This window comes from Microcaecilia unicolor, unplaced genomic scaffold (assembly GCF_901765095.1).
Source record: "Microcaecilia unicolor unplaced genomic scaffold, aMicUni1.1, whole genome shotgun sequence".
NCBI lineage: Eukaryota > Metazoa > Chordata > Amphibia > Gymnophiona > Siphonopidae > Microcaecilia > Microcaecilia unicolor.
The window spans coordinates 47689-71781 of NW_021963166.1; the positions used below are offsets into that span (position 1 = coordinate 47689).

Below are 24093 nucleotides of genomic sequence, written 5' to 3' on the forward strand. Positions count from 1 at the left end.
TGCAATAAATAAATAAATAAATAAATAAATAAATATAGATGCCCCCTTATGGGTATAAGGGCTACTGTGTAATGCTGTGGGCAGTGGATTTTGGGAGGTCAGCAGACAAGATAAGGCAGCAACAGTGAGATGTGTACCTGGGACCCTGTTTTTGAAGTCCACTAAGGGGGTCCCATTTATCTCTTGGAATGTCTGGGAGACCAGTCTCCTAAAAATGTTGGCCTCTCATACATCCCCATGGCTTCATTTTCTCCGTTTTTCACTTGGACTTTTTTTTTTCTGAAAATGGACCAAAAAACAAAACGTCCAAAGCACAAAACCTTGTATTTTCGAAAACAAAAGATAGATGTTTTTCTTTTTGGAAAATGAACTTCTTTCTTATTCAGATTTTGGACGTTTTTTGCAAAATGTCTAAAGTTGGACGTGTAGACGTCATATTGAAAATACCCCCTCTAAGTAATGGCAATATTCAACACCATTCCGGATATCAAGAACGATTATTATGGATAGGTTTTTCACTATCCTAAGTTTTCTGTGTAGATATCTGGATAATGTTGTTGAATATCACCATTACCTGGAAATTCTGCTTTTCCACTGAAGGTCAGGCGCCCCTCCCCCGGCTCACCCTGGTACTATCTGGAAAACACCAGATATTTCTAGAAAATGTCACTGAATATTGATGATTAGACCCAGATAACTGCTTTTAAATATCAGCCCCATGTTTTCCAAGCACCTACTTATACCATTGAGCAACTGTATTAGCACCCCTTACAAAATATCCCCAAAATATTAATTCCCACCAACAGATAATTCGGAAGTAACATGATAAACTTTCCCAAAAGACTGATGGAACTGTTCCAAGACATACTTGTTTCTTTTCAGTTTCAGAATGTGGGGGCGTCCCGCAATTTGAATGGAATAAGATACGTTATCCTCTCTGTGTTCCTGAAAACAGAAGAAAACAAGATGAGATTTCCAAATTATTCTAGGACTGATCAGATCAGTGACGTTCTAGGTCCTTCACTCTCAGTGTCTAAATATCTGGAGTGAAATGACACAACTGTACCAGAGACGATATCTCAAATGGTCACTGTTCTGAGGTGGGCAACTGAGTTTGTCACTTATTCATATTTATCATTGCACCTTAAGTCCCAAATGCTAAGCACATCAAGACACGGTTCGTCAAGTACCTTCAAGCCATAGTGATAGAATAGAATAAGTCTTAATAATAACAGCAAAAGGAAAACATGAGAAACATGGGTCACAACAGGGCCGCCAAGAGGCTGAGCCAGGCCCGGGGCAGGGCCACCACTCCCCCCCTCACGATTATCACCGCTGCCACCCCCCCCCCCCCCCAGGTTCACAAATACCTTGGCTGGCAGGGGTCCCGAGGCCCCTCCAGCAGACGAGCTCTTCTTCCAGTGCTGCTCTTCACTCTGCCCATTACCTGCCCCTGCAGTTGCTTTTTCTCTCAGCGCATGCTCGGCTTCAAAACCAAGCAAGCACGGCCTGAGGGGAAAAGCAGCCGCTTGGCAAAAAATGGGCAGAGTGAAGAGCAGCGCTAGAGGAAGACCTGCATTGTCTGCTCCTCTGGGTCCTCCCCAGCCTCCAAGAGGGACCTGGTGCCGGAGTTTTCTCTCTTCTGCTCCTGTCGGCACGCAATCACCCAGGTCCTGTCAGGAGCAGAGAGACCCCGGCGCAGGGCCCCCCCTTGTAGGCCTGGGCAAGGGTAATTTTGCCCCCCCCCCCCTCTCAGCGACCCTGGTTCACATTTAGGAAGAGATGACTGTGGATTCTAAGACTACAGGCAAAGAGGCATTTCTTTGTAACAAAGGTCACAAGAGCAGATGCAGGAAAGTTATCACAAACTGAAAGTCCACTGCTGGAGATTCGAATGAGACCATCACACAAGTGACACAATCAGTGCTGGTCCCTTGAAGAAACCACTTTCCAGCTGGAAGTTGTAACTGAAAGATCATGATGTTGGAGAGAGCTGAAGGGAATGTGTAGCACAGAGAAAGGAAGTTATTCAGGTAACAGGAAGTGAATAACAGGAAGTGTCAGGTTTAAAATATGTTGTGCTTCGTTACTCATGTCCTTTTCTCCCTTGTCCATATGGATTATTGTGGGTCTACACTAGAACCTTTTGCCTGTCGTCCCCATGACCTCTTTGAGTTTCTCCAGCATTTTTACTGTAGGGCTTCTTGAGGTGACTGCTGAAGTAGTCGTTAGTGAAGGTTGGAAAATACTTATTCCCAGGAGGCATCACAGCCTTCACTGGGCCAAAAGTTTCACTGTGGATTAACTCTAGTAAAAAGACTGCTACTTTTTAAAAACTTTTTTTTTCTCAATTTTTCTCATGTTAGAAGATCTGTTTATACCTTATTAGGCATTAACTAAATATCGGTGCTCAGTGATTACAAATTTGCTTGGGAATTAAATTATGTCTTTTCTTTGACTCAACAGGTACAAAGAGATAGAGCAGCTTTTAAACTAGAAACGGGGGGAAGGCTGACAGTCGCTCAAAAGCGCTTGGTTCGGGATAAAGTATCCTTCAAAGATATCATAAAAACAGGGAAGACAGGGTATCTCGATAGTGAGGTTGCAAAAGAGACCATAGTAGATCAGGAGTCCTTAAATAAAAATAAATCAAAAAACAGACAAAAGATTGCAAATTAATACTGTCAAATACTAAGAATGATGTAAATAGGAACAACAAACATACTTTGAAATGTCTATATGCGAATGCCAGGAGCCTAGGAAATAAGATGGGAGAGTTAGAATATATTGCACTAAATGAAAAATTAGATATAATAGGCATCTCTGAGACCTGGTGGAAGGAGGCTAACCAGTGGGACACTGTCATACTGGGGTACAAATTATATCGTAGTGATAGGGTGAATCGAATTGTTGAGGGGTAGCATTGTATATTAACGAAAGCCTTGAATCAAATAGATTGACAATTCTGCAGGAAACAAAACACTTCTTGGAATCACTATGGATTGAAATTCCAGGTGTAAAGGGAAAAAGGATAGTGATAGGAGTGTACTACCGTCTGCCTGGCCAAGATGAACAGACAGATGCAGAAATGTTAAAGGAAATTAGGGACACATACAAACTGGGCAACACAATAATAATGGGTGATTTCAATTACCCCGATATTGACTGGGTAAATGTAACATCAGGACACGCTAAGGAGTCAAGGACAGCTTTATGGAGCAGCTGGTACAGGAGCCGACGAGAGAAGGAAAAATTCTAGACCTAGTCCTTAGTGGAGCACATGATCTGGTGCGGGAGGTAATGATGCTGGGGCCACTTGATAACAGTGATCATAATATGATCGGGTTTGATATTAGCTTTGAAGTAAGTATATACAGGAAATCCAATACGTTAACGTTTAACTTTAAAAAAGGAGGATAAAATGAGAAGAACAGTGAAAAAAAACTTAGAGGAGTGGCTTCGAGAGTCAAAAATTTACAGCAGGCATGGATGTTGTTGAAAAACACCATCCTGGAAGCCCAGACCAAATATATTCCGCGTTTTAAAAAAGGAGGACGGAAGACCAAATGACAGCCGATGTGGTTAAAAAGTGAGGTGAAGGAAGCTATTAGAGCTAAAAGAAAATCCTTCAGAAAATGGAAGAAGAAACCGCCTAAAAATAATAATAAGAAACAGCATAAGGAATGTGAACTCAAATGCAAAGCGCTGATAAGGAAAGCTAAGAGGGACTTCGAAAAAAAAAGATTGCATTGGAGGCAAAAACACATAGTAACATTTTTAGGTATATTAAAAGCAGGAAGCCGGCAAAAGAGTCGGTTGGACTGCTAGATGACCGAGGGGTAAAAGGGGCGATCAGGGAAGACAAAGCCATAGCGGAGAGGTTAAATGAATTCTTTGCTTCAGTCTTCACCGAGGAAGATTTGGGAGAGATACCAGTGCCAGAAATGATATTTGAAACTGACGAGTCGGTGAAACTGAAAGAAATCTCTATAGACCTAGAGGATGTAATGGGGCAATTTGACAAATTGAAGAGCAGCAAATCTGGACCGGATGGTATTCATCCCAGAGTACTGATAGAACTGAAAAATGAACTGGCGGAACTATTGTTAATAATATGTAATTTATCTTTAAAATTGAGCATGGTACCGGAAGATTGGAGGGTGGCCATCATAACGCCAATTTTTAAAAAAGGTTCCAGGGGAGATCCGGGAAATTATAGACCGGTGAGTCTGATATAGGTGCCGGGCAAAACGGTAGAGACTATTATAAAGAACAAAATTACAGAGCATATTCAAAAGCATGGATTAATGAGACAGAGTCAACATGGATTTAGTGAAGGGAAATCTTGCCTCACCAATCTATTACATTTCTTTAAAGGGGTTGAACAAACATGTGGATAAAGGTGAGCCAGTTGATATTGTATATCTGGATTTTCAGAAGGCATTTGACAAAGTACCTCATGAAAGACTCCAGAGGAAATTGGAGAGTCATGGGACAGGAGGTAGTGTTCTATTGTGGATTAAAAACTGGTTAAAAGATAGAAAACAGAGAGTAGGGTTAAATGGTCAGTATTCTCAATGGAGATGGGTAGTTAATGGGGATCCGCAGGGGTCTGTGCTGGGACCACTGCTTTTTAACATATTTATAAATGATCTAGAGATGGGAGTAACTAGTGAGGTAATGACATTTGTTGATGACACAAAGTTATTCAAAGTTGTTAAATCGCGAGAGGATTGTGAAAAATTACAAGAGGACCTTACGAGACTGGGAGGCATATTTTCAAAGCACTTTGGGAGGCTAAGTTCCATAGGTTTCTATGGAACTTTGGGAGGCTAAGTGCTTTGAAAATATGCCTCTAAGTGTCTAAAAGGCAGATGAAGTTTAATGTGAGCAAGTGCAAAGTGATGCATGTGGGAAAAAGGAACCCAAATTATAGCTATGTCATGCAAGGTTCCACGTTAGGAGTCATGGACCAAGAAAAGGATCTAGGAGTCATCGTTGATGATACGTTGAAACCTTCTGCTCAGTGTGCTGCTGCGGCTAAGAAAGCAAATAGAATGTTAGGTATTATTAGGAAAGGAATGGAAAACAAAAATGAGGCTGTTATAATGCCTTTATATCGCTCCATGGTGCAGCCGCACCTCGAATATTGTGTTCAATTCTGGTTGCCACATCTCAAATTAGAATTAGAAAAGGTGCAGAGAAGGGCGATGAAAATGATAACGGGTATGGGACGACTTCTCTATGAGGAAAGACTAAAGTGGCTGGAGCTCTTCAGCGTGGAGAAAAGACGGCTGAGGGGAGATATGATAGAGGTCTATAAAATAATGAGTGGAGTGGAATGGGTAGACGTGAAGCGTCTGTTTACACTTTCCAAAAATACTAGGACTAGCGGACATGTGATAATGCTACAAAATAGTACATTTAAAATGAATCGGACAAAATGTTTCTTCACTCAACGTGTAATTCAACTCTGGAATTTGTTGCCAGAAAATGTTGTAAAGGCGGTTAGCTTAGCAGAGTTTAAAAAAGGTTTTGGCGGCTTCCTAAAGGAAAAGTCCATAGACCATTACTAACTTGGACTTGGGGAAAATCCACTATTTCTGGGAATCTTGCCGGGTATTTGTGACCTGGATTGGCCACTGTTGGAAACAGGATGCTGGGCTCGATGGACCTTTGGTCTTTCCCAGTATGGCAATACTCATGAGTGAGACTCCTTGTGAAATGTTGCTGATACCTGTGTTGCTCCATCTGTTGATGTAAGACGCTGTTTCTTCTGGTCTGTAAGATAGTGAGGAATAACAATTTCATAGGCAGTTGCACTGGATTTGTGCTCAGGAAGTGCTCCTGGAAAAGGGGAAACATTGAACGGTGAAAAAAAGTGTAAACAGCAAACAATAACAGGTAAATTAACTGGTATCAACAGTAAAACTAACTAACTACTACTACTACTACTACTATTTAGCATTTCTATAGCGCTACAAGGCGTACGCAGTGCTGCACAAACATAGAAGAAAGACAGTCCCTGCTCAAAGAGCTTACAATCTAATAGACAAAAAATAAATAAAGTAAGCAAATCAAATCAATTAATGTGGACAGGAAGGAGGAGAGGAGGGTAGGTGGAGGCGAGTGGTTACGAGTCAAAAGCAATGTTAAAGAGGTGGGCTTTCAGTCTAGATTTAAAGGTGGCCAAGGATGGGGCAAGACGTAGGGGCTCAGGAAGTTTATTCCAGGCGTAGGGTGCAGCGAGACAGAAGGCGCGAAGTCTGGAGTTGGCAGTAGTGGAGAAGGGAACAGGTACCTGAGCAGTACCTGGGGAGTTCAGGAAAATAACTGCTCACATGTTTTGAACAGGGTCTCAGTGCAGAGATCTTTACACACTTCCTCTCTGAGACTGGGGGAATCCAGCACATTCTTGCTTGATTTTGAACTTCAGGGCCAATCAGAGCCCAGATAGCACTCAGGGGTATCTGGTGTACAGATATTTATTTATTTATTGCATTTGTATCCCACATTTTCCCACCTTTTTGCAGGCTCAATGTGGCTTACAATACATCATAAATGGTGGAGATATAATAGAAAAATAGACATTTAGTTTACAGAAGAATCATGGTAACATGATAATGATATAACAGGATAGTAGTATAACAAGCAGATATTATAAGTGAATATCTGTGAAGGAGTGGTGTATGTTTACATTTGTTGATCTTTGTGGTATGCTTTATTAAAGAGATGGGTCTTCAGTAGTTTTCGGAAGTTGGTTAGTTCGTAGCTCATTTTTAGGTTGCGCGGCAGTGCGTTCCATAGCTGTGTACTCAAGTAGGCGAAATTCGACGCATGCAATAATTTGTATTTTAGGCCTTTGCAGTTTGGAAAGTGCAGATTAAGGAATGTGCGGGATGATCTTTTAGCATTCCTGCGTGGTAGCTCTATCAGGTCTCACATGTAGGCTGGTGCTTCTCCATGAATGATTTTATGAACTAGGGAGCAAATTTTGAACGTGATGCGTTCTTTAAGTGGGAGCCAGTGTAGCTTTTCTCGTAAGGGTTTAGCACTTTCATATTTTGTTTTGCCGAATATGAGTCTGGCTGCAGTGTTCTGGGCTGTCTGAAGTTTTTTGATTATTTGCTCTTTGCAACCGGCGTAGAGTGCGTTGCAGTAGTCTAGATGGCTAAGCACCATTGATTGTACCAGGTTGCGGAAAACAGTCCTTGGGAAGAAAGGTCTTAGTCTCTTTCATTTCCACATTGATTGGAACATCTTCTTGGTTGTGTTTTTGCATGGCTTTCAAGTGTTAGGTGTCGGTCGATGGTTACTCCAAGAATTCTTAGGGTATCCAAGATTGGAAGGTTCAGATTTGGTGTGTTAATGGTGGTGAATTTGTTTGTGTTATATTGAGAGGTAAATACTAGGCATTGGCGTTTTTCTGCATTAAGTTTCAGCTTAAATGCGTCCGCCCATGAATGCATGATATGGAGGCTTTGGTTAATGTCATTGGAAATTTCCTTTAAATCTTGTTTGAATGGGATGTAGAATCTGAGGCCTACTGCCCAAGTTTAAAAACCTAGAGCCTAGATTTGAGGCCTAAGGGTTTGCTTGCTGAATGACTTAGGTCAAGGAAAATGGCCTGTTGCTTAAAAGCAGTTTCTAATACAGAACAGTTGGCAGTGGAGAAACGAAACTGATCAAACATAGCATGAAGCAAACAACACCTACGGTAGGTGTGAAAGAACGGGGAGCTCAGAGGGGGAAGGTGTTAGAACATCTGCAAGATAAGAACATTTTGCGGTCAGGGTGTAATTTGATAATCAGATTGATAAGCAAGATCTATGAGAACCCATAGAGTTTAATGCAGTCAAAAGAATATAAAAGCTGACAACTTTTGATGCAAGGCAGAAGCATTCCTGAGGCATATCAGACACAAGAGGTCCGGCCACATGAATCTCCTCCTGAAAGAACATATGTATGCATTGTAATCGTATATTACTTGGTGAGTATTGAAATAAAAACTTGTAATCTTTAGAACTAAACACTGATTCTCCTTCTCTTTCTTACTATACGCAGTGATGGAATCAGATGTATATGATATTAAATTTCCCCAGGTTCTATCTGACATTAGATAATCAGATGAAACTTATAAGTTAATGTTACTCCCTCTATATCAGACTAACAGAAGACAGACAATAGTCTGTTAGAATGACATGGCGTCTAGAGGTCTTAATGTGGCAGCCTTAGGTCCTCCAGTACTCGGTGAAATACCTGGCCCATTGTCATTGAGTACTGGTCCACTGGTCAACTCCCCTGATAACACCTAGAAGAGGACTGGGATAGTGAAGTAGAAAAATATCTTGAAGGCCTCTATCTTTGTTAGCCATTTGAACCCAACTGAGCAAGTATTCTGCCGCACCCCAGTACCTCTCCACTCTTGTCTCTCCCTACCTACGCCCCCCTCAGGCATTCCGTTCTGTAGATAAATCTCTCTTGTCTGTCCCCTTCTCCTCTACTGCTAATTCCAGACTCCGTTTCTTTTTTTCTCGCTGCACCTCACGTCTGGAATAGACTTCCCGAGCTTGTACGTCTAGCCCCGTCCTTGGCTGTTTTCAAATCCAGGCTGAAAGCCCACCTCTTTAACGCAGCTTTTGACTCCTAACCACTACTCGCTTGCCCTGTACCCTTTTATCCCTTACCTCTTAGTTGTTCTGTCTGTTTCTCTGTCCTATTAGATTGTGAGCTCTTTGAGCAGGGACTGTCTTTTCGTGTGTGATGTACAGCGCTGAGTATGCCTTGTAGCGCTATAGAAGTGATAAGTAGTAGGAAAACAGTCACCTCTGCAACAGTTTTAAAGCAGAGGACAGATACCACCTGCTGGCCAAATGAGAGAAATACATGTCATAAAAATAATAATACAAATCACAGGCATGAAAATCCCCTGTTTCGCCAAACCTCCCTGGACTTCGGTCTCCTCAGACTACTGGTCAACAGTCCAGTGTCATGGCAGTCCTGGCTCTTCCTTCCTGGACAGTTCATTGGCATTGCCATGTTCATTGCCCTTCCAGTGCTGTATGGTGAAGTTGTACATCTGTAGATGCAGCCTCCACTGGAGTAGCTTCCCATTCTCTCCCGAGACTCTTTAAAGCCAGACCAATGGATTGTGATCTGTGATGACAGTAAAGTCATCCCATACAGATATGGTTGCAGTTTCTTAAGTGCCCACACTAAGGCCAAACATTATTTTTCAATAATGGCATATGTCATGGAGCTTGCGACTCGGGTACACCATGGGGTGCTCCTCCCCTCTGCTATTCACGACTGAGGTCAGCTCCAATGCAATATGTTGAATCTTTGTTGGCAATCAGGTGCAGCTAGTCCTGGGGCGGTAACTAATGTAGTCTTTAATGTTTGGAAAGCTGCTTCACACTCTGGTGACCAGGCAATGATTCGGGGCAGTCTCTTTTTGGTCAGGTCAGCAAGGGGCTTGGCTATGGTGTTATAGTGAGGCACAAACTTTCCGTAATACTCTGCTGTCCCAAGGGAGGCCAATACTTGCTTTTTGCTTTGGGGAGTGGGCCAATTCTGTATAGCTTCTACCTTAGCTGGCTCAGGTTTTAGCTGTCCACCTCTCACTCCGTGTCCTAAATACCAGACTTCTGCCATTCCCATCTGACATTTGCGGGGCTTGATGGTCAAGCGGGCCCTCCAGATCAAGTCTAATACCCCACTTAAATGGATCAGGTGGTCATCCCAAATCTGACTGTACACAACAATGTCATCAAGATAAGCCCTAGCATGCTCCTGGAGTCCATCTAACAGATGATTGACCAAGCACTGGAACGTTCCAGGGGCATTTTTCATTCCAAAAGGCATCAAAGTAAATTCATAAAGGCCGAACGGGGTAATAAATGTTGATCACTCCTGATCATCAACTATTAGGGGGATCTGCCAGTACCCTCAACTAAGGTCCATTATGGTCAAGTACTGGGCCCCAGCTAATGGTCAAGCAACTTGTCCATCAGGGGCATTAGACAGGCATCAGATACAGTACATTCATTAAGCCTCCTGTAATCCACACAGAAGCGGATTGTGCCATCTTTCTTAGGAACAAAAACTACAGGAGAAGCTCAGGGGCTATGAGAACTCTTTATAATATCTAGGGCTGGGGGACATGTGATGCCACCTGAACGGCAGCAAGAAAGTGAGCTCCGTCGTATCTCTGCAAGTTCCTGCTAATTATACATGTCCTTCCCAGGTTTGCTGATTGTATTAGACTTCCGATTCGATTGGGAAGTGCTCAGGCATAGCTGAGCGTCTGAGAGAGTGTTTTGGGAGAAGGCATGCCCACAAGGAGCCAGAGAAGCCTAAAACACAAAAAAGCTCTCCCACTGAAAGCAACTAAGATGGCGGCGGGTCAAGAGTCTCAGCAGGCGACAGAGCGGCAGACAGGAGACTGGACAAGGGAGATCTCACGGACAGTGGCAACGGCGCTGGAAGACCGGTTAAATGAAATCCAGACAGCGGTGGAGAAGATGTGAGAAATTTGATACTCAGACCCGGAGAATTGTAGAAGTGGAACAGTGTGTGTCGGAGCAGGAAGACGCAACACGTGGCATGGCGTCGTAGATTGTGGATTTACAAAAAGAGGCAGCTTGGAGGAACAAGAGAATAGGAACTGCCGCAATAACCTTTGGGTCATTGGTCTGCCTGAGTCAGTCCAGGACAGGGAGCTACTATACCAGTTCTTCAGCACATGGTTGCCAAAACAGCTAGGAATAGAAGGCTGTACAAATGGAATGCAATGTGACCGTGCACATCGGATTGGATTGCGAGGAGAGTGTGACATTAAACCGGGTACAGCCATCGCACACTACATAAATTGGCAAGAAAAGGAACAATTGCTGAAAGCTTTCCGTTCTAAGAAGTCGCCATTGGAGTATGAAGGACACCGACTGTTAATGTTTAATGATTATTCAGCCGGAGTAGCACAAATGCACAGAGCCATGGTGCCAACGTGCACTTCATTGCACAGAAAAGGTATTCGTTTCTCGCTTATGTACCCAGCTAAACTCAGGATTTGGCATGCAGGGAAATCGGTCCTGTTCTTGGAAGTCTCAGGCCTTCCTGGGCAGTCTTAATAAAGAGGGACAAAGTGAGCCTGCTGAGTGAAGGTAACATCTGATAAGTGATCAGATCAAATCCACCATGCTATGTTGTTTTTTTCTTTCTGGACAGCATCCCACCCAGCAAGCATAAGGTGGGGGAGAGGGAGGTTCTACGGATGTGGATTCCATTGATCTTTTGCTTGGGTTCTCTATCACAGAGGGCCATAAGAACGCTTAGGTTTATGGAGGTCTGTTTCTGGGGGTGAGGTTCAAAGTGTCTGGGGAGACTACTTGGGGAGGAATAATTTCATATTAAGAGAGCAGAGGGTGCGGGGTGAATAAACTTTTGCTGCGTTGTTTGTGGAGGGGGGAGGGTGCAAGCGCAACTTAAGAGGGAAGAGAGGGTTCATAAGGGGGGGAGAGAGGGAGGAGGGATGGGGTAGGTATGAATGATATGTTTGAGTGGGAAAGAGAGTATGAATGGGAGGAACATGGGGTAGTTCTAGTGATCACTACCGTAAGAGGGGAGGTGGGGGTGGGTAACGCAGTCTGGGAATCATGTTGTTTTCTACTGGGGGTTGTTGTACCGGGGTTGAAAAAGTCCAGCAGGCTCATCTGGGAGGCCTGTGGGACGGAAAGGGAGTATGTCACGCTTAACATAGGTCTGTTTACTTGCCATGGTTAATCTAAAATTTATATCTCTTAATGTGGATGGCATACACTCTCCTGTTAAACGCACAAAAATATTAGCATGGTTGAAATCCGAAAAGGATAACATCGCTTTTTTTGCAGGAAACTCACTTGTCCAGCGCTGAGCATGCAAAGTTGAAAAAGGGCTGGGTGGGGGAGGTGATTAGCTCCTCTTATAACACCAGGCAACGGGGGGTGGCTATATTAATTCATAAACAACTTCTGATCAACATTCATAAAATAATTCAAGATAGAGAAGGTAGATATGTTATAATGCTAAGCGAACTATGGGGTCGCAAACTAGGCTTTTGTAATTTGTATGACCCTAATACATACAGCCATAAATTCTTTTCTGAATTAGTGGCTAAGCTGACACCATATTCAGAGTATCAACTCGTTCTGGGGGGGGGGGGGGGACTTTAACATTTGTGCCGATCCCACTGTTGATTGTAAACCTACTAAACCAAGGGGAAGGGCCATTGAGAGCAAGGGTGTCAATTTTATATAATACATAAGCTGGGGACATTGGATATATGGAGGTTACTACACCCACACGACACAGAACTTACATTCTATTCACACCTACATAACACTTACTTTAGATTAGATTATTTCCTTATATCACAATCCCTTTTCTCGGTCGTCAAGGAGGTTCAGGTTATTGACAACTCCTTATCAGATCACTCTGCAATATCGTTTGCTATATCTTACACAGCAGATTTGACAGAGAGGGTGTGGAAATTCTCGCCCTCTTTGTATAAAGATTCAGCATTTCGAACATACTTGAGGGAAAAATGGTTAGATTTCCAATCGACCAATGAGACCCCAGACATGGGACCTGTAACTTTCTGGGAAGCCTCCAAAGTAGTGTTAAGGGGATACATATTGGCATATACATCTAGTAAGAAGAAAAAGCTAGAGGCGGAGTTATTACAGCTATCACAAGAATACCAATCCCTTCGCAGGCAACATATGTACCGGTTGGATAAGCCCTCCAAAAATGCTATGATGGAGCTAAGACGCTAGATTGATCAGTTGTTGACCAGTTGGGCAGAAAGAGATATTTACTACCAAAGATTCAAACTGTTTAAGTGGGGTAGGAAGGCGAGGAAACATTTGGCCAGTTTGGTGTGCCCTTATAATTATTATAATTATTATTTATTTATTGCATTTGTACCCCACATTTTCCCACCTATTTGCAGGCTCAATGTGGCTTACAGAGTGTTGTTATGACAAAGTCATGACAGGATAATGGATACAATCAATGGTAAGCTGAAGATGGATGAGGAATTGGAGAATATAGTGTTAGATAGGATAGTTTAGGAGGTGAATTTGTGTCTTTAAGGGTTCTTTTTGTAGGCTCTATTGAAGAGATGTGTCTTCAGAGATTTGCGAAAGTTACTTAGATTATCCATGGTTTTTAGGGCTGGGGGTAACCCGTTCCATATCTGTGTACTTCTGTAGGAGAAGGTAGAGGCGTATGCCTGCTTATATTTAAGTCCTTTACAACTGGGGAAATTCAGGTTGAGGAATTTGCGGGCTGATGTCTTGGCGTTTCTGGGCGGTAGGTCCACAAAGTTAAACATGTACAGTGGGGCATCTGCATGGATGATCTTGTGTATGATTGTGCAGATCTTGAATTCGATACGTTCCTTGAGTGGAAGCCAGTGAAGTTTCTCTCTTAAGGGTTTCGCACTTTCATATTTGGTCTTTCCAAATATGAGTCTGGCTGCGGTATTTTGGGTTGTTTGGGGTTTCTTAATAGTTTGTTCTTTGCAGCCAGCGTACAGAGTATTACAGTAGTCCAGGTGACTAATTACCATAGATTGTACCAAGGTACGGAAAATGTTTCTCAGGAAGAAAGGCTTAACTCTTTTGAGTTTCCACATCGAGTAGAACATCTTTTTTGTTGTGTTCTTCACGTGGGTATCGAGAGTGAGGTTTCGGTCGAAGGTAACTCCAAGAATCTTCAGGTTTTCTGATATAGGGAGGGTGCAGTATGGGGTAGTTATAGTAGAGTAATTGTATGTGTTGTATTGTGAAGTGAGTACTAGGCATTGAGTTTTTTCTGCATTGAGTTTTAGCTTGAATGAATCTGCCCAGCTATGCATGGTTCTGAAGCTTTGGTTGATCTCGTTGGTGATTTTGTTTAGATCGTGTTTGAACGGGATGTAAATCGTGACATCGTCTGCATATATGTAAGGATTAAGGTTTTGATCGGCTAATAGTTTGGCTAGAGGTGTCATCATTAGGTTGAAGATGGTTGGTGAGAGGGGGGATTCTTGAGGAACTCCGCATTCTGGTGTCCAAGGAGGTGATCTTTCGGCGTCTGTTATTACTTGGTAGGATCTGGTGGTGAGGAATCCCTCGAACCATTTGAGGACTGGGCCTCCAACTCCGAAGTATTCTAGTATATGAAGTAGTATTCCATGATCCACCATGTCGAAGGCACTTGACATGTCAAATTGTAGTACGAGTATGTTCTTTCCAGTTGCAATTGTTTTTTTGAATGAGTTCATTGCTGCTACTAGTAAAGTTTCGGTGCTGTGATTTGATCGAAATCCTGATTGTGATTCATGTAGAATTGAGTGTTTAGTTAGATAATCAGTAAATTGTTTCGTAACTATGCCCTCCATTATTTTGGTTATGAGTGGAATAGATGCAACTGGTCGATAATTCGTTAGGTCCATTGTGCTTTTCTTAACGTCTTTTGGCAGAGGAGTGAGTAGGATGTTTCCTTTATTCAAGGGGAATAGACCGTTTAGTAGTCTGTGGTTTACTTGGTCCGTAAGGTCTTTCTTGAATTGTTTGGGGGTGGCTCTTATTAGGCTAACAGGGCAAATGTCTAGTTTGCATTGAGACTTGCCATATTTTTTAAGCCATTGTGAGAGTTCATCTACTGAGATTATGTCAAAGTTGGTCCATGAACGATCTGCTGGGTATTCCCCCCGTTTTGGATCTAGGCATTCAAGGATGTTTGTATAGTCGGTAGTATTGGAAGGTATCATGCGCCTGAGTTTTATAATTTTTTCATTAAAATATTTCACTAAGCTGGTTGCGGATGGGGTGTCTGTGTTGTTAGAGGTAACCAGTGTAGTGTTTAGGAGTTTGTTGACGAGGGAGAAGAGCTTATGTGTATCCTTGTAGTTTGGTCCTATTATGGTTTTGTAGTACATTCTTTTAGTTTGTCTGATTTTATATTTGTATTTTCTTTGCGACTGTTTCCAGTCGTTAAGAGTGAGTTCGTCTTTTTTTTTGCTCCATATTCTTTCCAGTCTTCTGACCTGTGTTTTTAAGACTTTCAGTTCTTCGTTAAACCATGGGATTGAGTTTTTTCTTTTTGAGGATCTAGTTTGGAGATCCTTTTCTTTTCCAGTAGAGGGAGGTATGTGCTTTGTAGTGGTCTGACCATGGTGAAGCTGTCCATTTTGTATCTGTGATAGTGAAGATGGGCTCTGATGAGAATTTGTGAGTTATGATGTCTATTGTGTGTCAGGTCATCACTTACATCAAGGATGGGTCAGGGAGGCGATATCACAAGGAATCCCAAATACAATCTCAGTTCAACCAATATTACCAATCACTATATGAGGCAGGAGATTTAGATACAGAGAAAAGGGAGGCCTTTTTTCGGGATTTATCGGTCCCTCGGTTTACTATGGATCAGGCAAAAACTCTGACTAGGCCCGTTTCTGTAAAGGAAATCATATTGGGACTTAAGGCTTTAAAGTTGACGAAAGCCCCAGACCCGGACGGTTTCGGCCCAGAGTACTACAGAATTCTGTTGAATGTGGTGGCGCGGCCACTGGCCGATATGTATAACAGCTTAGCATCAGGAGAGGTAGACCTCCACCAGAATCTAGCCCACATAATATTATTGCCCAAACCAGGGAAGGACCCCACCCAAGTGGGCTCGTACTGCCCAACTTCCTTGCTTAACCAGGATGTCAAACTCCTAGCAGCTATTCTTGTAAGGCGGATGAATAATTTTCTTCCCAGTGTTATACATGAGGATCAGGTGGGTTTTGTTCCAGGCAGGTACGTCTCTATGAACCTCACCCGAGCTTTAGCGGCAATATACACATATCGAGGGAAGGGGAAGACAGAAGCCATCATGGGGTTGGACATGGAGAAAGAGTTTGACAGTATCTCATGGCAATATCTCTTCTGGGTTATGGAGAAGTATGGGTTACAGGGTCAGTTTGTTGACTGGATTCAGGTTTTATACGCTCGACCACACGCGAAATTACTGGTTAACAACAAACTGATGGAGAGTTTCAACTTTCAGAGGGGCACCAGAAAGGGGTGCCCACTGTTCCCATTGCAGTTTTTGTTAGCCATAGAACCACTTGCAATTAAATTGCACCAGAGTGATAAGATCCGAGGTCTTCAAGTAGGAGGGCAAGAGATCTGTATCAACTTATTTGCTGATGATATTCTGCTTTACCTTGTAGATGCCCCCTCACATCTAGGGGAAGCCCTAAACATGGTTAAGGAGTTTGGAGCTATATCTGGCCTAAGAGTTAATTGTGACAAGTCCAAACTCCTTCCCCTGTTGGGTAGCCAGCACAACCCTCGATTTGCGAGCTTGCCTATCCCTCCGGTGCAGCACCCGATGCAATACCTAGGTATTCATCTTAGCACAAACCCGGATGTGGTGTACAGGCGCAATATATTGGATCAGATAGATAACATCAAGCAACTGTGCTTAAGGTGGAAGGACTTACTGATCTCCTTGTTAGGACGGGTAGCACTGGCTAAGATGATCTTACTCCCTAAATTGTTATATCCTTTGCAGACGATGTCTATTTGGATCAAAAGACAAGATGAGCGTTTACTTCGTTCTGTACTGCGTGCTTTTATATGGAGGCAAAAGGGGTCACGTATAGGACAGCAACGTTAATTTTAAGTAGGGAGTGAGGAGGACTTAACTTGCCGGACCTACGCCTGTACAATGTGGCAGCATTGATGAGAATCGTTTTTGAAGGGATCAGCGGGCAGTCAAAGTTCACCCCGGGGAAATGGTGGGAGAGATGGTGTTCCCCATATTCATTTATAAATTTAGTATATGCACCCCCCCCCCCCCCCCCCCCCCGGTGCAATTCAGTTATCTTAGACCCTTGCGTACTGCTTGGAACTGGTGGCACACCCACCATGCACGTAGCCCTATTGTGTCTCCTTTCCTGCGTTTTGTGAGAAATGTGGATTTTCCGGCTGGTGTGGGCCCTTCGGCATTCCAACAGTGGGCAAGGTGGGGGTGCAGTACATTAGGTCATATGCTCTTCCCGAGTGAAGACAGTTTTAATTCTTTTTCCCAGGCGAAAGAGCGCTGGCAGCTACCAAATACTCACATGTTACATTACATGCAGGCAAGGCATTATTGGCAGCAGGTAAAGGTGAAACACGGGGAGGCATGGACATATGGTAGCTTGGACCGGGTGCCCCAGGCCATGCCAGAGGCTAGGAACAGACTCTCCACTTGGTACAAGTTGGTAAATAAATAAAAATTACCAGTTCAGAGGGTGGGATTGAGAGTGTTCTTTATCGGTGGAATGCAGAGTTAGGAACACAATATTCCAGTCCATAATTTTACACTCTGTTTACGACACTTTAAGAAATGGTTAAGGCTGCAGATTTGCAAGAAACTCAACATAAAATATTTTACACAGAACTTATATTACCCGGGAAAGGGTAGAGCGAAACTGAAGATGTGGGACTCAAGGTTTGTGTCTTAAATGTCAGGCAGGGACTGGCAATCTTTTGCACTCTTTTTTGGAATGCCCAAAATTAACTATATGGAACAAGGCTTTCCAAGTCCTTAACAGGGTATTGCAGTCAACAGTGGAATGGTCATACGTTGCGCTGCTGCTGAGGGAGCAGTCAAATTTTGAACAGACTTCCGTGGGGTAAATAGTTGCCACAATTCCAAAGGCAGTGCTCTGGAAAGGGGGGAGGTAAGTGTACAAAAAATGTTTTGCTAACATAGGGTTAATCATTCTTACTATTTCTAAATTAAATGTAGATTCTTAGGCCTCTCTGAACTGTAGATTCTGTGACCTTGTGTACATGAGTTGTAGAATGGGATGCGCCTAGATAACTTGCTTGAGAACCAGACAAGTTGACTCCCAATAGTCTAGAAATGTAACATGTTAGAAAATATGAAAGTGTTGACAGACACACAGGCAACAAGCTTTCATTGTATTCCTGCACATAGAAAATGTATAAGAGACACAGGGAGGATTTTTAGAGTCAGACAATCTTTGAACTGTGGTTGGATATTGTCTCTTGCTTGCAAGCAATCAATAAACCTGTTTGTGATTATACCTGCTTGATCCTTTGGGGATTCGTGAGTATAATTGGTTAAATTCTTTTAACAGTTTGGGGGCTCATCCGGGATCCAATATCTCTTTCCTTGTGTCAGGTTCGGAGCTGTGTGCACTTGGATTTTGAATAAATCCTTTTACATCAAAGTCCCCCAGGCTAAAGATTGCCTGTCAATAGGGGCCAGATCTTCTGACACTTTGAAGAGTGACTTTTTTTGTGCTTATCACGAATCTCAATTGGACCAACTTAGGTACTGTGATGTCTTGTTTGTCTTTTGAATTAGTGTGTCTTTTAAATTGGTAACTGAAATTTGGAGCGAGGACTCGTGTCCTATAGTTTAAGGGAAGTCCATGGTCTGGGACCCGCTCGCTGAGGAGCGCGGACTCCCTTTGTCTGAGACTGCTAGAGAAGTCCACGGTCTGGGACCCACTCGATGAGGAGTGCGGGCTCTTGTTATTGCTATCTCAGACTGCTATAGAGTGAAAAAGAAGTTCTTGGTCTGGGACCCGCTCAAAGGCCTTAGTGTGCACAATAAAAGAGTGACATAACCATGGGAAATTTGTGTTGTAAGATAGGGTGTTGTTTGTGTCTTTGTTGTTGTTTTACAAGATCCTCGAGGCAAGGGATTCTCTGTGGAGATCCTAAGTTTATGCATAAACGTAATCCAGATACTGTGTGTGTTTAAAGAAATGGAAAAAGAAGTTTGGATTTGATGGGAAATGTTAGAAGTTATTACCAGATATAAGTAGAGGAGTGTTTGATTTCTATTGATTACCAGATATAAGAAATTATGAGATCACTAACCCTGATAAGCCTAAGACTGTTTCCTACAATCTTAAAAGGGAAACAGATAATCAATTGAAGACATGTCATTTTAATTTTTTTACAACAGAAGAGCTTTATATTCTATAGCAAACAGTGCACTGTGCTTGAGTTTTTAATCATTTTTACTTTTGTTTACCACTGTCCCTGCTTTATCAAAAGCTTTGTAAATGCAGCACCTGAATTTCATTGCTGGGGATAATGTTATTTTTCTTCAATCTGTTTGTTAACAAAGGTATGTCACTTATTCCTATGATGTTGACAATTCATGCTCTTCTTTAATTCTTATGGGTATAGTATTACTAAGTTTAACTACTTTGCATTCCATAATTAGAGGTTCTTTTCCTTCAGAGAGACAGGAGGAAAAAAACACAAATCTCCCGTCAGGAATGCAGCCCTGATAGGGTATTTTTCCTACAGCTGATTCTGCCACGCTATGTTGAATTTCAATTGTGTGATTTACTGAAAGGTGCATGACGGCATTTTCTGAGGTTTATATGGGAAAGAAGAAAAAAAAAAGAAATAAATTGGAACTATTTAGCTGATTTTTTTTTGCATTGTGCAGTTATTACAATTTTTATATACCTTGTATACCAGGATTTTGTGCTGTCCCAGTGCCTTTCTAGGCAACTGCCTGGGTTGCCTCACTTTGTTTAAATTGTTGCTTTTTCCCTTATTACACTGGATTTGAATTTGTATTCTTATAGCTCACTTTTCTGCGCTTGGGCTCAAAAGCATGTTACATCTGCTGTAATTTTATTGTGAGTTTTATAAGGAATAATAGAAGTTTTTCAGCCTGCACATGGTAAACACACTAGGTGTCTGGATCCAATTGCAAATGGCCCATCCTCTGTGAGTAGGGAACTAGTGTACAGTTTGAAATTGTATTGGGATCCAAAAGATTTTTGCATAGCTCATGTACGGTTGCCTGACAGAATCAGCTCTCTATTTTTCAATCATAGGCAGTCTGTCTCCGTGTGTAATTAAGCAAAAGAGAGAGAACCTTTTCCTCTCCTCTCTTCTGGGCACGGAAACAGACATTGTGTTCCTCTATGTGTGGGTGTGAAAAAGGTCAAGGCAGGACAGGCTGCCTGTGTTCCTTTGCCTTAGATTAAGTACAATAATGGTTAGTGTTTTAAGAACCTTATGCAAACCTTATGGGTCTCGCCGGCTGTGCAAATCACAGCTGCTTAAATTGCATTACACCAAATTTGTTTTCCTCCACTGCAGAGGAGGGATGCAAATTCCTAAGTTATTCATAAGACTTGCAGACTATTTCTTGCCTATTCCCTGTATCTACCTCATTAAGATTTCCTCTCTGAACACACCACCCGAACTCTCGTCCACGCTCTCATTACCTCTTGCCTGGACTACTGCAACTTACTGCTCACCGGCCTCCCACTTAGCCATCTATCCCCCCTTCAATCTGTTCAGAACTCTGCTGCACGTCTCATATTCCGCCAGAACCGATATACTCATATCACCCCTCTCCTCAGGTCACTTCAATGGCTTCCGATCAGATACCGCATTCAATTCAAGCTTCTCCTTCTTACCTACAAATGCACTCAGTCTGCTGCCCCTCACTATCTTTCTACCCTCATCTCCCCTTACGTTCCCGCCCGTAACCTCCGTTCACAGGATAAATCCCTCCTCTCAGTACCCTTCTCCACCACTGCCAACTCCAGGCTCCGCTCATTCTGCCTCGCCTCACCACCCTATGCTTGGAACAACCTTCCTGAACCCTTACGCCAAGCCCCCTCCCTGCCCGTCTTCAAGTCTTTGCTTAAAGCCCACCTCTTCAATGCTGCGTTTGGCACCTAACCCTTACCGTTCAGTGAATCCAGACTGCCCCAATTTGACTGCCCCTATCAGACCGACCGTTCACTTGTCTATTAGATTGTAAGCTCTTTGAGCAGGGACTGTCTCTCTTTGTTAAATTGTACAGCGCTGCGTAACACTAGTAGCGCTCTAGAAATGTTAAGTAGTAGTAGTAGTAGTAGTATTACATATAGCAGTGATTTAACCAGAGCTGAGATTGTGATGTCATAATGCCTCATTTCACCAATGCCTAAGAGCCAACCTCATCAGTGATGTCACAATGGATTGTCCTATATTTGTCTCACTCTTATCTATTAGATTGTAAGCTCTTTGAGCAGGGACCTCCTTCTTTGTTTATTTTGTACAGCGCTGCGTAACCCTAGTAGCGCTCTAGAAATGTTAAGTAGTAGTAGTAGTATTACATATAGCAGTGATTTAACCAGAGCTGAGATTGTGATGTCATAATGCCTCATTCCACCAATGCCTAAGAGCCAACCTCATCAGTGATGTCACAATGGATTGTCCTATATTTGTCTCACTCTTATCTATTAGATTGTAAGCTCTTTGAGCAGGGACTGTCTCTCTTTGTTAAATTGTACAGCGCTGCGTAACCCTAGTAGCGCTCTAGAAATGTTAAGTAGTAGTAGTAGTAGTAGTATTACATATAGCAGTGATTTAACCAGAGCTGAGATTGTGATGTCATAATGCCTCATTCCACCAATGCCTAAGAGCCAACCTCATCAGTGATGTCACAATGGATTGTCCTATATTTGTCTCACTCTTATCTATTAGATTGTAAGCTCTTTGAGCAGGGACTGTCTCTCTTTGTTAAATTGTACAGTGCTGCGTAACCCTAGTAGCGCTCTAGAAATGTTAAGTAGTAGTAGTAGTAGTATACTAAATGTTTGTCTACTGAAATATCCAACGTGTCTATCTATGTGTGTTCTGTACCCCAGGTAATTGAGATTCAGAGAAATAAGTTTTAGGTTTCATGTGCCTTGCCTGAAACGGGTACTTCCTGGTTGGATTTTCATTTCAGTTGCTTGCTTGTCATCAATGTATTACTACCTCATTGTGGCTATTGTCCGGCAAATGGAATTTGCTGCTAACAGTGTTTTTTCCTCTCTTCCTTGCCGAATGATGTCACACTTCTTTCTTATATTGATGACTTGTTCCCTCTGCTAACCCTTGTGTGTATTACATACACACCTTTGCATGATTAAAAAAAACCCAAAAACAAACACTGGAAGGGAACGGATTCTTACAGACTTTTGTTTTGATAATGTATGCAAGGAACCGTTTGTCTACTAAACTACTTAATGTGTTTAATTCATCATGCTTGTGATAAATATATATCTGTGTTACTTTACCTTGGGCAATTGTGACTCCAGAGATATTGCCCCCTCCAGGGTAAAGGAATTTAGCTGAATGTTCAGATTAAGAAGTTGTTAATGTACCTTGAATGAGAATGCTTTGTGCTGCTAAAGAGCATTTCTAGGCACCTGCCTACTTTGCTGACATCATCCTTGTTCTAATTTTTCTCCATAAATCATATGTCTCATGATTTTAGCTGGACGCTTAAACCTGGTTGTCCAGAGAGGTGAGGTGTACCATGATAAAGATCTAAATGTAAGTTTTTAATTGTAGGGAATCACATCATGAAGATGATGGAAGAAATTTCCCAGTCATTCTTAGGTCATTTTATGTGAACGGTTACTGTGATGTTTGAAGTTTGTAAAAGATATACTGCCAATGTGCAAGTTGTGTAAGCAGTGTGAATAACCACATGGCAGGAGTGCATGTTTATGTGCTGCCAAAGTACACTGTAAGTTAGTTAGAAGGTCTGTGGAAGTGAACATATGTAGAAGTGTTTGAACAGGACTATACTTTTTGGGATAGGCCAGAATAGCAATTCATTTTATTCTGTATTACCTATCAATAGAAGCATAAAATCTGGGTATAGAATTGAGCTAATGGCATTTTGTTAAGGATTTGACCAGATATTGAGTGAATTATTATCCTTTATGCCCTGAGGCCTACATAGAGGCCTTACTCTGATGAATTGATTTATTGTTTGGAGTCATTTTCCTTGTTTTTTTCAGGTTCATCAAATTGTCCTTTCACCTTAGTTGACGGGCAGGACATGACGTCATTTGAATCATGATCACTGACATCACTAGTCTCTTCGCTGCCATTGTGTTAGGCCTGTTGTCTCACCATTCCTGAAGCAGGCCCGACCACTGCAGTCTCCTTCTGTTTTCAAGATTGTTGCCTATTACTGCAATGAACTTTTTAGAATTGTAACCTTTATATCCTCATGTCTATAAACAAGTCTGTTAAGTTGCACCATTGCGGGAAGGAGATTTTGGTTGAACTCCTTTTGCTGGATAAACTGCTAAACTCTACTCCACCATTTAAACTGGTGGTCAGTATAGGAATAATGTTTTTTGTTTAATCTTAAAATACTGATACATTTTCAATTGTAATGATTTCTTTTTGCTTACTAGGTATAAGCATCATCAGTCTTAACACCTCTGAAACCACTGAATGTTTCCTGTCTGATATTGTTTCTATACATATTTCTATGGTATCTCATGTATCGTCTCTTGTTGCAAAAACAAGATACTAAAGTTCCAGTTGTAAATGACTTGTAATGAACTGTGAAGTTCTCATCTGCCAATGTAGATACATCAGGAGTTGACGGTGACGAATGTTTACAGAAACTTAGAGAACAGAAGGGGTAAAAGGCCTCTTGATCTGTATGTACTGAATGTGGGAAGAAAGGACATTGTTAGAGGTTTTCTTTCTCACAGACAGTCCAGACTGCTCCCCAAAGGGATTTGGGAATTTCCCCTATGAAATGTTTGGAGGCTAAATGTCAATGAAACCAATTATATCCTACCATGTCTTTTTCTTTATTTCATTTAAGGGTTACTGGCCCAAATTCCACCACTTGAATTTGCTGTTCACTGGGAGAGTGGGTACTGGTCAAGACCAAGCTACAATCCTCCTGGGGACAAGGTCCTCCTCAAACCTTGCTGGATACCAGGATCAAGGGACAAGTAGCCACCCCTGCCAATTAGTCACAATAGAAGGAAAGAAAACGAACAAAACTATATGGATCACTCCTACGACATACCTGCTTTGCGCTGGGACTCAGGCCCTGATGATAATCCTGCCTGGGATCCGGTGACCAGGTTTTCTACACTGTGTTTACCCTTACTAGACACCTGGACTACAGGACCAGGGACAACCATTATAGGGGAAGAGCGCATTTTCTATGGGTTTGCTACAATAAGAGTTGAACAGGGAGACCTATCACTACCCCGACCCCACACGGGTG

General features: G+C 42.3%; 1 protein-coding gene across 1 annotated transcript in view; it reads right to left on the reverse strand.

Moving 5' to 3' along the window:
* The window catches only part of LOC115459033 (disintegrin and metalloproteinase domain-containing protein 9-like), a gene marked incomplete at its 3' end in the record, with an annotated part of 71989 nt that overhangs the window by 42223 nt on the left and 5673 nt on the right, over positions 1-24093 (reverse strand). The window contains exons 2-3 of the mRNA XM_030188896.1: positions 5738-5847; positions 869-945 (exon numbers count right to left, since the gene is read on the reverse strand). Of these exons, the coding sequence (XP_030044756.1) occupies positions 869-945; positions 5738-5847 (187 nt within the window). The remainder of the gene's footprint in view (positions 1-868; positions 946-5737; positions 5848-24093) is intronic.